This window comes from Podarcis gaigeae, assembly GCF_964106915.1.
Source record: "Podarcis gaigeae genome assembly, chromosome: 11".
NCBI lineage: Eukaryota > Metazoa > Chordata > Lepidosauria > Squamata > Lacertidae > Podarcis > Podarcis gaigeae.
In genome coordinates this window covers 22,786,481-22,800,668 of record NC_139687.1, presented here as the reverse complement: position 1 = coordinate 22,800,668, position 14,188 = coordinate 22,786,481, and the positions used below count along the sequence as shown (strand labels likewise).

The following is a 14,188-nucleotide window of genomic DNA, read 5'->3' as shown; positions in this document are numbered from 1 at the left end:
TACCTCGCGACCTTCTCTGTTATCTGACTATCCGTATCAGATAAGAGGAAATACAGTGTGATGTCTGGTGAACGGCCGGGGTTGGAGAGAATGAGTGGAGTAATAATCTCATTCCTTAGGTCTTTGTAAAGGGGGCAGGATAGGAAGACGTGGGACACTGTTTCCGTGTGGCCAGCATGACTAAGCCTCTTCTGGCGAACCAGAGCAGCACACGGAAATGCTGTTTACTCTTCCTGCAGGAGTGGTACCTACTTATCTACTTGCACTTTGACGTGCTTTAGAACTGATAGGTTGGCAGGAGCAGGGACCGAGCAATGGGAGCTCACCCCGTTGTGGGGATTCGAACCGCCGACCTTCTGATCAGGGACCCGCGTGGCTAATGGTAAATGGGATTACTGTAAAGATATACCGTATTGGCCTGAATATAAGCCACACTATTTCCCCAAATTCCGACCGTGAAAAGTTAAAGGGCGGCTTAAATTCACGACCTTATAAAAACTGGCTTCTACGATATCGCCCCCAGTCTCCCCCAAAGCTGGGTAGGAAAAAACGTGGAGGAGGATACAGATCAATAGCAATGCAGCACAGCTCCTCCCACCCAGAATGCAGCTGGGATTGCAGGCAAACAGTGCCAGGAGTCCCCTCGTGTATCCAAAGGATTTTCTTCTACATTTGCCATTTACCGGTGTGAGCGCCTGCAGAATTTAAGGGTATCGTCTTTTTTTCTTTTTATCCCCTTGAATTTTAAAAGTGCGGCTTATTTGTGGGTGTGGCTTATATTCCAATACGGTAATAACTTCTAGAGGGGTAGCCGAAAATCAAGAAAACCAAAGAGTCTTTAAAGCAGGGCTTTCCAAACTGAGGTCTCCAGCTGTTTTTGGACTACAGTTCCCATCATCCTTGCCCATCGTCCTGCTAGCTAGGGATGATGGGAGTTGTAGTCCAAAAACAGCTGGAGACCCAAGTTTGGAAAGCCCTACCTTAAAGACTATCAAAACCGTATGCCATAATAAATTTGTTAAGTCTTTCAGGGTGCCACAAGATACTTTGTTTACTATAATGATGTAATTAGCTCCAAGTTTTCCTGTTAAGCTTAAATAAAGAGAATTGGTTATCTCATTTGAATGACTTACCTATTGAAAAAAAGGAAATAAAGTTAAAACTGTTGAGAAAGCTAAAGAAATCACAAGTGTAATTAAAGTCCTGATGCACAGGCCTCATTCTCAAAAATTCTAAACTAATTAACACAGAATTATTAACATAACTGCATAATTTCATTTTCATGGTAGGTGATAACCATTTCACAGGTGGGTTGAATTTTAGTAATACTTAAAATAAAGAATGACAACATTATTAAAATTAATCTCAGTTAAATGGACTGCATATAACTATTAAAAGGCAGGAAAAATACTTATATTTTTCTTAATTAAGAGGTGACACATTTCTGCAAGAAATGTGCATATAGAAGACAGGCATATATGGTAATCAGATAGTAATATTAAGTAGGAACTTAATGTTGCATCACCAATTGTAAAAACTTGAGGAATTAACAATAGGGATTAAGCTTCAAGTAATAGTCTCTAAGTAGCTTCATGTACATAGAGATGTATGAAGACAAAATGGAAATATAAGTCGGGAGAGCGAATCGTTTACCATCAATCAGTGCTCCTAGTTTGGACAAAAATTATTTTCTACAGAATTAAGTTTAATCTTAGTTGGAAACTTTTGTGCCATTATGGATCAATACAACCCTACATGCCTGCTCAGAAATAAGTCCCACGAAGTTCAGTGGGACTTAATAGTTAAGTTTGTATAGGTTTACAGCATTAGCTTGCAAACTATTTTGATAACTGAATTGATGATTTTTTAAAAAAAAAACATTTTCATTCAAAAATTCTCAACAATATATTTTGCCTTTTTAAAAAAACTTTTAGCTGACTGTAAAATATATGCACAGCATTCTCCAATATAGCACTGAAGTCTGAAGTTGAAGACAGAAGGTTTAGCCCACTGACATGGAAGGTAGATAATCTCATATTTCAAAACCAGAGTATATAGTAAAAGCCACAGATAATTAGCCTTGTGAACTCATTGAGAATTAGCCTAGGCTCATACTAAATAATTTATGACTAATCAGAAAACATGTAGGAAGAATGGGGGAAATGTTAGCAAACAATAAAGGAGAAAATTACTTCTCTAAGCAAGCAGCACAAACATGCATATTTGAAGAGACTTTATATGACATTCAGAAAAAAGAGAGCGCATTAGGTAATTTTTAAAAATTAGAATTGTATTATTTATCTATAATACTCATAGCTCATCATAGTGTACTATAATGTACTGTATTATGAAGTGGTCATTACAACTTTTCTGAACATAAGTTTATAATACACAAACAATAAATAAAAAATTCTCAGACTTTTTTTAAAAAAAAATAATTTTTATTAACCGGCCAATCAAATCAAATTAAATCACATCACATAAATTCCAAATTACAAAGCCGAATTTTAAATTTTGTTTGGGGGGGGGGGCATATTTCAAGATCCGAAGGGGGATTCTGATCATCTTCTTGCTACTGCGTTAATGTCCAAATCAATCCAAATCAGTCCAAACAGAGTTCATAATTCTATCCAGTCTTATCTTGCTGTTTCCACATCACATCTTGTTCATATATTTTCTCTTTTTTCTTTATGATCTCTTCTGATAGTCTCAAGCCAATAAACACCAATAATAATCCTGTGTGAATTTTCCGTTCTTCCAATCCTCAAATCGAGATGGTTTCCATATATCATCACCTTCATAGATAACATCACTCTTTCCATCATTGATCTCATAAAACTGTCGCTCTTAAGTCCCTCTGAGGAGTTTCACCCACAATATATAAACAGCTCTATTTCTCTCTTTCTCCTCCCAGACTCAAGACCTCCGACAGAACTTCCCAATATGGCGACGGCATTTTTAACTGTGTCATTCCAAAGCTCTTATACATTCCACGCGCTTCTTAAAACATGCTTTGGTTCGAAAGTTTATCTCCACACAGCCTTAAATCCACAGCTTAAGTCCTTAAAACGACATTTCTGACTCGTGAGGGGAGGGGATTCTTGTTTAATCACATAAGGAAAGAAAGGAAAGTTTTCCCCCCTCCCCCATCAGTCATTTGCCATACCGTATCTTGGCGTATCTTCTCATGTTTTATTCTTGTCTTGTTTTATCAGAGATCTCTTCTGTTAGCAGTCTTTACTCCCCCTCCTTCCTTGAAATATGTGCATTCCTTCATCCAAATTGTTTATTTTGAAGTTCTTGCTGCTAGTGGCGCGGATCAGGGACGGCGTCCAGGAGTGCCGGAATCCCACAGGAGGGCTTTGTGCCTAGTGCCCCCATCCCCACAAATTCGGGGGTGGTATAGGGCACAGCAGGCAAGGGCAGTCCCCCCCCCACCATCCTGGGGGGGGTAGGGAGGCTAATTACTCCCATCATAGCCTCCAAATTACCTCGTGTGGGTTGGAGAGATGTTATTGTCAGCCATCTTCCGATGCGCCCCCTAGTGGCCCCCCCCCAAAATTCTCAGACTTAGTTTTTAGTAACATTGGAATATTTTTGTTGATTTGGGGATAATTTGATTGACAAAGCATGAATTCATATTTTTGGATAAAATGATGTTATATTATCCCAGTATTTCTCTGTGTATTATAATAATAATAAATAATTTATTTATACTCCTCCCATCTGGTTGTGTTTCCCCAGCCACTCTGGGTGGCTCCCAAGAGAATATTAAAAATGTGATAAAACATCAAACATTAAAAACTTCCCTAAACAGGGCTGTTATCTATAAAGGGTTTGTTTATCAATACCAAGCAGTCAAAATGTAGCTCTATGATCAATAAGAGCAACATTATGGTGTTCAGAACTAGGCCTGTCCCTGAGAATTACATTTATCCAGCAAACTAAAATGATGTGGAAAACTAATTCAGGTCAACCAGACTTCGATATAAAAAGCTGGGAGTATGGATTTGTTTGCATGGATGCAAATGAGTCATTTACAGGTATGGGCATCTGCCTGGAATTAAAGCGTTTCTTCAGCACGTTTTAATATTTTGCACAACCAACCATTAGGGACCATTTCTGGCCCAAAACCAAGAACAAAAAACAACAACATCAAGGCTAAAAGAGCTAACTGACCACAAACTGCTTGTTTTGGACAAATTCTCATAGCTGAACTCACAAAACAATACAGAGGAGACTGATGGGACTAAAATTCAAATAAACCCTTTGAACTTATTATTCCATCTGTTACAGTCATTGTGCACAGCAGAGAGACAACCTTCTTTTTTATAACCTTATGGTTAACAACGACAATGAATACAAATTAGCAGGCAATCAGTGCAATGAGATTTGAAAGGCCAGCTATCTGAGATTTACCCAGATGTCATGCCCAAATTACTAAGGGTGGAGTGAGGAAAGGGCTCATCCAAAAAGAATCTGCATTTTGCTGTACAAGAATGTTGGGATATGATAGTGATATTGTGTATCTGGCTTGTGTATACTATTTGCTGCTGAATTTTCCTAATACAGTGGTGCCCCGCAAGACGAACGCCTCGCAAGACGGAAAACCCGCTAGACGAAAGGGTTTTACATTTTGGAGGCGCTTCGCAAAACGAATTTCCCTATGGGCTTGCTTCGCAAGACGAAAATGTCTTGCGAGTTCCTGCGGGTTTTTCCCCCCTTCCCCCCCTTTTCCTAAGCCGCTAAGCCGCTTATCAGCTGATCCGCTGATAAGCGCTTAACAGCTGATCGCTAAAAGCCGCTAAACCGCTAATAGCGCTAATCCGCTAAGCTGTCAATGGGCTTGCTTCGCAAGACGAAAAAAACGCTATACGAAGAGCCTCACGGAACGGATTAATTTCGTCTTGCGAGGCACCACTGTACCTGTCCAACATGTACATTTTACAATAATAACAGGGGGCAGAAAAGGGCAACCTAAATTATATGGGCTCTGGATAAATTTACCTATGGAGATTTTACTTTCTTGGGCTCCATGATCACTGCAGATGGTGACAGCAGTCACGAAATTAAAAGACGCGTGCTTCTTGGGAGAAAAGCGATGACAAACCTAGACAGCATCTTAAAAAGCAGAAACATCAACTTGGCAACAAAGGTCCGTATAGTTAAAGCTATGGTTTTCCCAGTAGTGATGTATGGAAGTGAGAGCTGGACCATAAGGAAGGCTGATCGCCGAAGAATTGATGCTTTTGAATTATGGTTCTAGAGGAGACCTTGAGAGTCCCATGGACTGCAAGAAGATCAAACATATCCATTCTTAAGGAAATTAGCCCTTAGTGCTCACTGGAAGGACAGATCCTGAAGCTGAGGCTCCAATACTTTGGCCACCTCATGAGAAGAGAAGACTCCCTGGAAAAGACCCTGATGTTGGGAAAGATGGAGGTCACAAGGAGAAGGGGACGACAGATGACAAGATGGTTGGACAGTGTTCTCGCAGCTACCAACATGAGTTTAACCAAACTGCAGGAGGCAGTGGAAGACAGGAGTGCCTAGCGTGCTCTGGTCCATGGGATCACAAAGAGTCAGACACGACTAAACGACTAAACAACAACAACCAAAGGGTGACACGCTGGAGAAGTATACAATTATGTACATTGTGGAGAAAAGGAACAGAGTTTTTTCCTTCTCTCATAATACTAGAACCCAACGTAATCTAGTGAAGCAGAATGGTGGGAAATCCAGACTAAAGGAAGTACGGTACTGCTTCATATATCTAAACTTGTGGAATTTGCTTCCACAAGTTGTCTGGCGGCTATCAACTTAAGCTCTCTTCAGACGTTACACTACTGTTTTATATCAACATGCAAAAGGGAAATATGGGGGGGGGGGGTAAGCAGACTAGTTCCAACTCCCATCACTCTCCCCATCACCCTTGGTGGGTACAAGGGATAACTTCTTGAAACAAGTAGCTTCTTATGTACTCATGTAAATTCCCATGAAATTTAGAGCCCTGGTAAATCAGGGAGGCAACAAAGGAGGGAGGGGGCCTCTTGGTTGAAAACTCACATGGCCAATTATGATGGCTGAAGGGAACTAAAGTAGCATCCATATGCCCTTGAGACTGACCCAGAAACTCCAGCGGGTGCAGAACGCTGCAGCGAGACTCCTTACGGGGTCTTCGCTGCGAGATCACATTCACCCGGTGCTATACCAGCTGCACTGGCTCCCGGTGGAATACAGGATCAGGTTTAAGGTGCTGGTTTTAACCTTTTAAGCCCTATACGACCTAGGACCCTTGTACCTACGGGACCGCCTCTCTTGGTATGTCCCACAGAGAAACTTAGGTCTTCAAATAAAAACATCTTGAAGGTCCCAGGCCACAGAGAGGTCAGGGTGGCCTCAACTAGAGCCAGGGCTTTTTCGGCTTTGGCTCCGACCTGGTGGAACACTCTGTCACAAGAGACTAGGGCCCTGCGGGACTTGACATCTTTCCGCAGGGCTTGCAAGACAGAGCTGTTCCACCAGGCCTTTGGCCAGGGCATAGCCTGACTCCCTCCCTTGGCAACCTTCGCGGAGCTCTGGCCCAAAGGTGGCCAGTGGCTTGAATTTAATTAATTTTATAATGAATGATTTTAGAGTGTTGTTTGTGCTGTATTTTTGTACTGTTTTATTGTTGTTAGCCGCCCTGAGCCCGACTTCGGCTGGGGAGGGCGGGATATAAATAATTTATTATTATTATTATTATTATTATTATTATTATTATTATTATTATTATTATAATAAAATGGGGCATATGTTAAAAGACTTTGCTTCATCCTTTGGATCAGTGATGTTAATCTGCAGATCACTGATCTTTGTCTGTCATATTTATTTCGTGTATGACCCTTGCCATAATCATTCCACTTGCCATTCACTCAAGTCAAAAGATAAAAAGGAATAATAATATTTGAATATGGGACAAACCTTGTTATGATGAGCTTGTATTTTGCACAATTTGTATACGGTGTCTGTTTGATAATGTGTTGTTCGCTATGCCTAATAAAGGATATTTGATGAACAATTGAATAATAATAAATGCAGTGCTATTTTTCTAAAAAAAGAGGTGCCAAAACTCACCATGGACACCTCCCTTGTTCTCTTAGAATGGCAATGGTACCCACCTGAGAGGTGCTGGAACTGAATTCTAGCTGGAAAAAAAGCCCTGACAATATGCAAGGTCCATTTATCCTTTTATCCTCATCAAATTTTATAAAGCAAGGTATTTCATTCTTCGGTTTTTTTGAGGGGGTAATTTGGGGGAGGGACACTTTAAACCTTGTTCCATTATTCCTAAATCTTTGAAACTAACAATATCATGCTTTTTCATAGAAATAATTGGGGAAACCTAAAACATGGCGTTATTGAAGGCAAATTACTTCACAAGTTTAAATGTCATTTTAAATTACACCCAATTAATGTCTAAATTTAGAAAGAGCTTATAAAGCAGTGCTACTTGAAAAAAAATCACGAGAATGCTGAATATACATAGTTTTGTAATTGCACAAAATTAAGTATCGAAATGCAAGGCATTAGGTGAAGTGCTAATTCTATTGCAGGCTTTTCATCTGTGAAGTGGTTTCTGGAATGATTTGAGCAGCCAAATTCTGTCTGTCTTGCTCAGTTGAAGCCTACAGGGCACAGCCGTGCAGTTGCAAACTGGAAACAACAGCCAACAGCAGAGGTCCAACAGAAATAGCAAGAGGCAAGACAAAAGGACTGTGAAAACTGTTAAATGGCATAGAAATTGAGAGTGGGGGGGGTCAGGGTTGTGCCCACAAGCCTTCACACACTGATCATTTTGTCTACACAAGGATCTATATATACACACTGCAAAAATGGAGTGAACAGATTGTGCCTTCAACAGCTACGTAAATTGTGCAAAAATTACAGTTAATGTGTGGCAGGTTGGGTGGGACCAGGAGGTATAGAATCAGAGTTTGAAGGTACCTAAAGGTCACCCACTCCAACTGCCTACCAATGTAGGAAATCCACTACTACAACACCAGTAATGGCGTGACCATTGTCAAAGAGCTCATGCCATCCAGAGGGTCCTTCTAATTTTTAGACTAAATCTTTTTCTTTTCTGTTCTGTAATTTGAACCATTGATTCAGGTTCTCCCCTCTGGAGGAAAGCAGAAAACAAATTTGCTCCATCATATATGTGAAAGCTCTCCAAATATGTGAAGATAGCATGGTATCACCTCTTAATCACCTCTTCTTCAGGCTAGACATGCCCAAGTCCCTCAACCTTTCTTCACAGAACTTTGATATTCATGCCTCTCATAATCTTTGGTTTTCTTCTCCAGATACATACACACACATTTCCAGTTTAATCATCTGCATGGGGCTAAGGTGCCCATCAGATACCTACATGATCTGCAGGCCTATGGACAACCCACAGGTAGGTAATTTGTTCCAATAATAATCTCTAGAACAAGAGTAGGCTCTAGATAACAAAGCAAGCTCTGAAAACTACCTCCAGCTTTGTCCTCTTCATGAAGAGTAGACATGCTTTGGCAGAGTTTAGCACTCCTTTCACATTATATATTCTCCTGAGAGTCAGTGTGGTGTAGTGGTTAAGAGCAGTAGACTCATAATCTGGGGAACCAGGTATGCGTCTCCACTCCTCCACATGCAGCTGCTGAGTGACCCTGGGCTAGTCACACTTCTCTGAAGTCTCTCAACCCCACTCACCTCACAGAGTGTTTGTTGTGGGGGAGGAAAGGAAAGGAGAATGTTAGTCGCTTTGAGATTCCTTCGGGTAGTGATAAAGCGGGATATCAAATCCAAACTCCTCTTCTTCTTCTTCTTCTTCCTGGACCGGTCTTGGACAAAGAAAAGTAGATTTGGGCCAAGTGGTAACAGGGCTTCCTGGCTGTCTCAGGCTGGTGACTTGTTAGGTCTTCAGCTGCTCAACAGAGGTCCCTCCTGCATTCTGCTCATTTGCATATAGACCTTCAGATCCCAATGGGGCCTGGAATCCCAGATATTCCAGCGCCATGTCTGGGTTCCTACTGTGCACCATGGAAATGACTCATCATCTGGCAATTTGGTATTTAGATAACTGACTTGCCGTCTACGCAATATGACTAAAGTTAATAAGGTGAAATGAACAAGGTTATAAAATATAAAGGAGCAATTATTATTATTATTAATAATCATCAGAAGGTCCCAGGGCAGGGTACAGCAATATAAAATACAGCATTAAAAACAGTTTAGAACAAACTGTGAAATGAGCATTTCTCCCAGACATTTAGAATTGAAAGCTGAAATGCAAGTAGTACTATTTTGATGGCCGTGATAAACACAGAAGTACTCCAATATCTCTGGTTTTAAAATCCCATCAAAAATTGTTCTCTGCATTCTTTTGATGATTCCGAGTACAAGAACATTCAGTTTGGTTCATTACTTTCCAGCATGCCTCTTCAGTTTCAGAGGTACCCTGCTTTTATCTAACCAGAGAGAAATCTGTGATTTTCCAATACTGAGGCTTCAGCTTTCAGGATGTTAATCACAGCTGTCAAATGGAAATACCATGCAGTTATCAGCTTTGTCTTGTAAATGTCCAGGCTGGGTCTAAAATTTTGCAACAGCACTGCACTAATGGTCTTATAGGACAGGGATATTCAACTTTAGCTATACTCATCCAATGTTATTGCATGCCAAATCAAATCAAATCAAATTTTATTAAACGGTCACAGACCAGATTAACACGTACAGCTAGACAGCGAAGCATAACACCGGAAAAAAACAAAGGACAAAGGACAATTTCAATACAGATTAGGCCATAACAGCAATTTAAAATTAGACAGCATAAATAAAATTAAGTATTTGCCTTCACCTGCATATTGACATTGGAAAGCTCTTGTTTCCTACGCCTAATAGCGGCTACACAGAATTTGGCAACGTTGATCGTAATTTCAGGAACCTTATCTTCTACCAAGGCTCTCATACGTTGGAGTTCTGGTTCATTTTTAAGCTTTTGTAGAACTGGGGCAATAAAGGTCAGGCGTAAATCCTCGTAGTAACTACAGTGCAGCAATACATGCAGACTTGTTTCCACTTCCGATGAGCCACATGGGCAAACACGTGACTCATATGGTTTGCCCTCATATCTGCCTAGCAGCAGGGCAGAGGGCAGAACGTTGAATCTGGCCAGGGTAAAGGAGTGTCTGTACTTAGGTATTTGTAAATTAGCCAGATAATTTGCGGGTGAAAACCCTCTCCCAAAGTCTCTAATTGTGGCATGTTTATCCATTTTGCCCATATGACATTGCAACTCTATGTCCCTAATGCGTTGAAGCACTTGACTTTTGGCTCTCTCATATCCTGCATGCCTGTATCCATAAGAATAATTTCAAAAGCCAAGTCAGTTGACACAGAATGGCATCAAAGCAGAAACAAAAATAGTATTATATATATATTGTGTAATTAGTCTCTTTGTGAGAATAGCTTTATTTTCTTTTCAGTTTCTATAAATTTTGCAGTGCTTGCTTAGAGAAAGGGGCAGCAAAAAAAGAATGTGAAAGAAACCTACCTTCATGAATTTCTCCTTTACACTGTAATAACAGAATTGCCTCAGCCCATGCCACAGGGAGATTTACATACTTCCCAATACCTAATGTGCTAAGACCTGATCGCCTCTGTTTGGAACATAAAGGATAATAAGACAAAACTTGAGATTTTAAAATCCTTTCAAATGTCAATATACTTAGAATGACGTTTCTACATATTTAAAGAAAGTGTTATTGCTGGTGCAAAACACAATAGCTGGAGCTAACAAGGTAGCAATGTTTAATCCCTCAGGTTAACACTTAAATAAGATGAATGCTTAGGTCTAATTATACTGTTATTACCACCTGAAGTACTTTGCAACAAAAACAATTAATTACTAGCTCCGCATCACAGTAATAAATTGAGCCAAGTTGCGAAGAGAACTCTTGTGCTAGCATCTCAGTAGGATGGAATCCAATTAGTCAATCACAACAAAATGTGTCTCATGTCCTACAGCAGGCTTCCTCAACTTCGGCCCTCCAAATGACCCTACAACTCCCATGATCCTTAGCTAGCAGAACCATTGGTCAGGGATGATGGGAATTGTAGTCTCAAAACATCTGAAGGGCCGAGGTTGAGGAAGCCTGTTCTACAGGCAACTCTTACAAAACGAATTTGGTTGGACTCACAGATGCTCTTCTTTGGTCACATGCACAGCATTTCACCAATCAGACAAAGCGTGTTCTCCTTCATGGAGAGCACGTGTTGCAGTGGGGGCCGACAGGACACTCCAAAGTTGTGGGGCAGGCTAATTGATCATTGGCCACTGTTGTGATTGGGCTTCCCTTGCTGTTGGGAAGATGTTAATGTTGCCATTTGATGATTGACAGCCAGAAATGTTAAAACTCCCTGCACAAGGCGTAGAGCTTCCTCTTTTCGCTCCGTGCATCGGATTGCCCATCCCCCCTCCCTATATTTAGGGTTGTTCGCTTTGACCTTGCTATGCCTGTCATGGGGTCGTCTGCTCTTGGGGCAGGGGCCTGGTAGGAATTTTGTCCATCTGGCTGATTGGTTGGGGTCATTTGGTTTTTGCCTACTGCGTAGCAAATCGTCACAACTTGTAAGGTTGCGGTTAGGCATTGGTTCAGGGTTTGGTTGGTTGAGGGGCATGAATTGGCTGTGCCTGCCCCTCTAATGCTGCTGCTGCAAGGGATTCCGTTAAAGGAATACAGGGGCTCACTATTGCTTTTGTCCAAACCCTGTCAAGGGGCTAGGGCCACGCAAGAGCCCCTGGTTGCATTTGGGGAAGGCTGAGGGCAGGTTCCCTGCTCCGTCGCTACCCCCAAATGTATCCCCCTTTTCTGACTTTCGCAGGCTTGCGAAATGTCAGTCTGTCCCCCACTGGGGGGCAGATAGTCGCAACCAATGCCTAAGCAACCAGTCACATTTTTTGTATTTTAATAAAGTGACCAAAATTATGCCAAAAACCTTAAACAAAAATTCTGTGTGTTGTGTGAGTTATTTGGGGTGGCCTGGGGACCTTGACACGCAAAACACTCTTTTTCGGACTCTGTACTATTAATTGGTATTTCTATTTATTTAAACAAATTAGCATATGCCAAATGATCAATGGAAAATTCTCTTGTAAAGTTACATCATTTCCGTCAGGTCATTCTGTGCACCCCTCCCCCAATTTACCAGAAGAGACAGCAAGATTAAAAACAGCAAAGGTCGCATGGGGAAAAAGGATGTTCTTTCCAATCCTAAACTTTTTTTTAGAAAACTGTAAGTCTGTAGGTCTGATTCTCCTACCATTGCCACAAAAACTGCCCAGAAATCAAATACTTTAATCATTTTCATTTAATAATTTCTTAATGGTTTTATATGTCTTGTAGAAACCATTTGATGAATATCAGCCCTAAAGAGATTCTGTTACAAGAATCCTCCGATGAAGTTGTTTGCTTTCATTACGAAAGAACTCTGAGCTTAGGGCCTTTTTTCTCAGTATGAGTAATAGGACATGCTTAATCCATTGGTTGATTTTTGTATTCTAGTATCTGATTTCACCCAGTAGAATCTCTCATCTCCATCCAACTTATCATTGGAACAAAATATTTGGAAAAAATATTTAAGATAAGTGGAAGTGGGGTTTACAATCAAGCAGTAATGGGAGTTTAAATGTGAGAAAATCGCCATATATTTCCACATATTTCTCCTCCTCTGATAAATGATGAGAAAGGACCATTTGTGATTTCTGCGTTACAACTTTATTTATTGTTTCATTTTCTTACATTTCTATTCCACCTTTCATGGAACCCAAGACATCATCAAGTTACCATCCCAGATACCAACCAGACCCAGAGCTGCTTAGCTTCACAAGGTATTACCTTCAGATAATACAAGGTGGCATAGCAGGGTCATTTCAGTCACATCTCTCACATTATGCAGTTCTGTACCCAAGGGCAGCCTAAATGAGCTTGAGCCAAGCTCCCTCTACAAAATATTGCAAAACCTTCTTCACTCAACCTTTCAGTGAGACTCTGGAATTTGTTGAAGGCATGTTATGTAAACATAAACAACGGTACTAAACATAAATAACTATATTGCCCTTTGCATTTTTACGTGTTCATTATTGACTTTTTATCAGTACAGATATTGGATGTTATCAATAATCTCAACAATCTCTATCCAAAATCTGCCAACCCTCACTAGGAGCCTGTGGTATCAATATAACTGCGCCAAGGTTGAATTTGTTGACTTATATCAGCAAATGTGTTATTTCTGCAAAATGAACAGGGGGGAGAAACACTATGAAAATGGTAACTTAAAGGTCACTTTCAAAAAGTAAATAATGAACATTTTGCATCAGAAATATTTAAATTAATTCTTAACTATTAAACACCACTGTAGAAATTTAAGATCAAGAGATGGCCTTTAGAAATGTCTCTTTAGAAATCCAGTAATCCTTACGTATACAGACCTTGCATCTTGCAAGCATTTTTTTAGCCAGCTCTATGAATTTTCCTTTACTTTCTGTTTGTAGTGAGTAATTGAAATCCTCAACGAATTGTTCTGTAAGTTCATATGGGTTTCTGATAAAGAATCCAGTGAAGAATTTCAGTTTAATTGGCACATCATCAGTAAATGAAATCAAAATTTTGTGTATAAAAGATAACTATAGACAGCTAATTTAATTTTTAAATTCCTATTTGACTCAATGTACAGTGTAGATCATTGTTCTGTGTTTCTAATTTAGAATACTTTATCTGTTGGATAATGCTATTAAGACTGTTTCAATAGCAGCCAATAGACTATGAATATTACAGAAATATATTGATTATTAAACACTGCACTTACGGTTCATCATTATGCTGTTTCCAAGTTATTGAAATTTCTTCATGGAATGCAGGTTTTTTTTAAGAAACAGCCAATAATCTATGTGTAAACCATCATGCTTTACAAAAAACATCTGCATGTATTTACTCACTGAATACACAACACATTGCAAGACATTTCCATATAAGAATTTCATCATGTTGGAAAGCTCTTCACAATATTAGCCCTTTGAATGACTGTTGGTGAAGAAATTAGACCAGGCATAGGCAAACTCTGGCCCTCCAGATGTTTGTGACTACAATTCCCATCATCCCTGACC

At 40.1% G+C, this 14,188-nt stretch overlaps 1 protein-coding gene across 5 annotated transcripts in view; it reads right to left on the bottom strand.

Moving 5' to 3' along the window:
- Positions 1-14,188, bottom strand: part of TMEM232 (transmembrane protein 232) — a 141,839-nt gene that overhangs the window by 113,696 nt on the left and 13,955 nt on the right. For all 5 annotated transcript variants that reach the window (XM_083702322.1, XM_083702326.1, XM_083702325.1 and 2 more), the window contains 2 exons: positions 13,514-13,625; positions 10,577-10,682 (listed from right to left, as the gene is read on the bottom strand). In XM_083702322.1, coding sequence (XP_083558448.1) covers positions 10,577-10,682; positions 13,514-13,625 — 218 coding nt within the window. The remainder of the gene's footprint in view (positions 1-10,576; positions 10,683-13,513; positions 13,626-14,188) is intronic.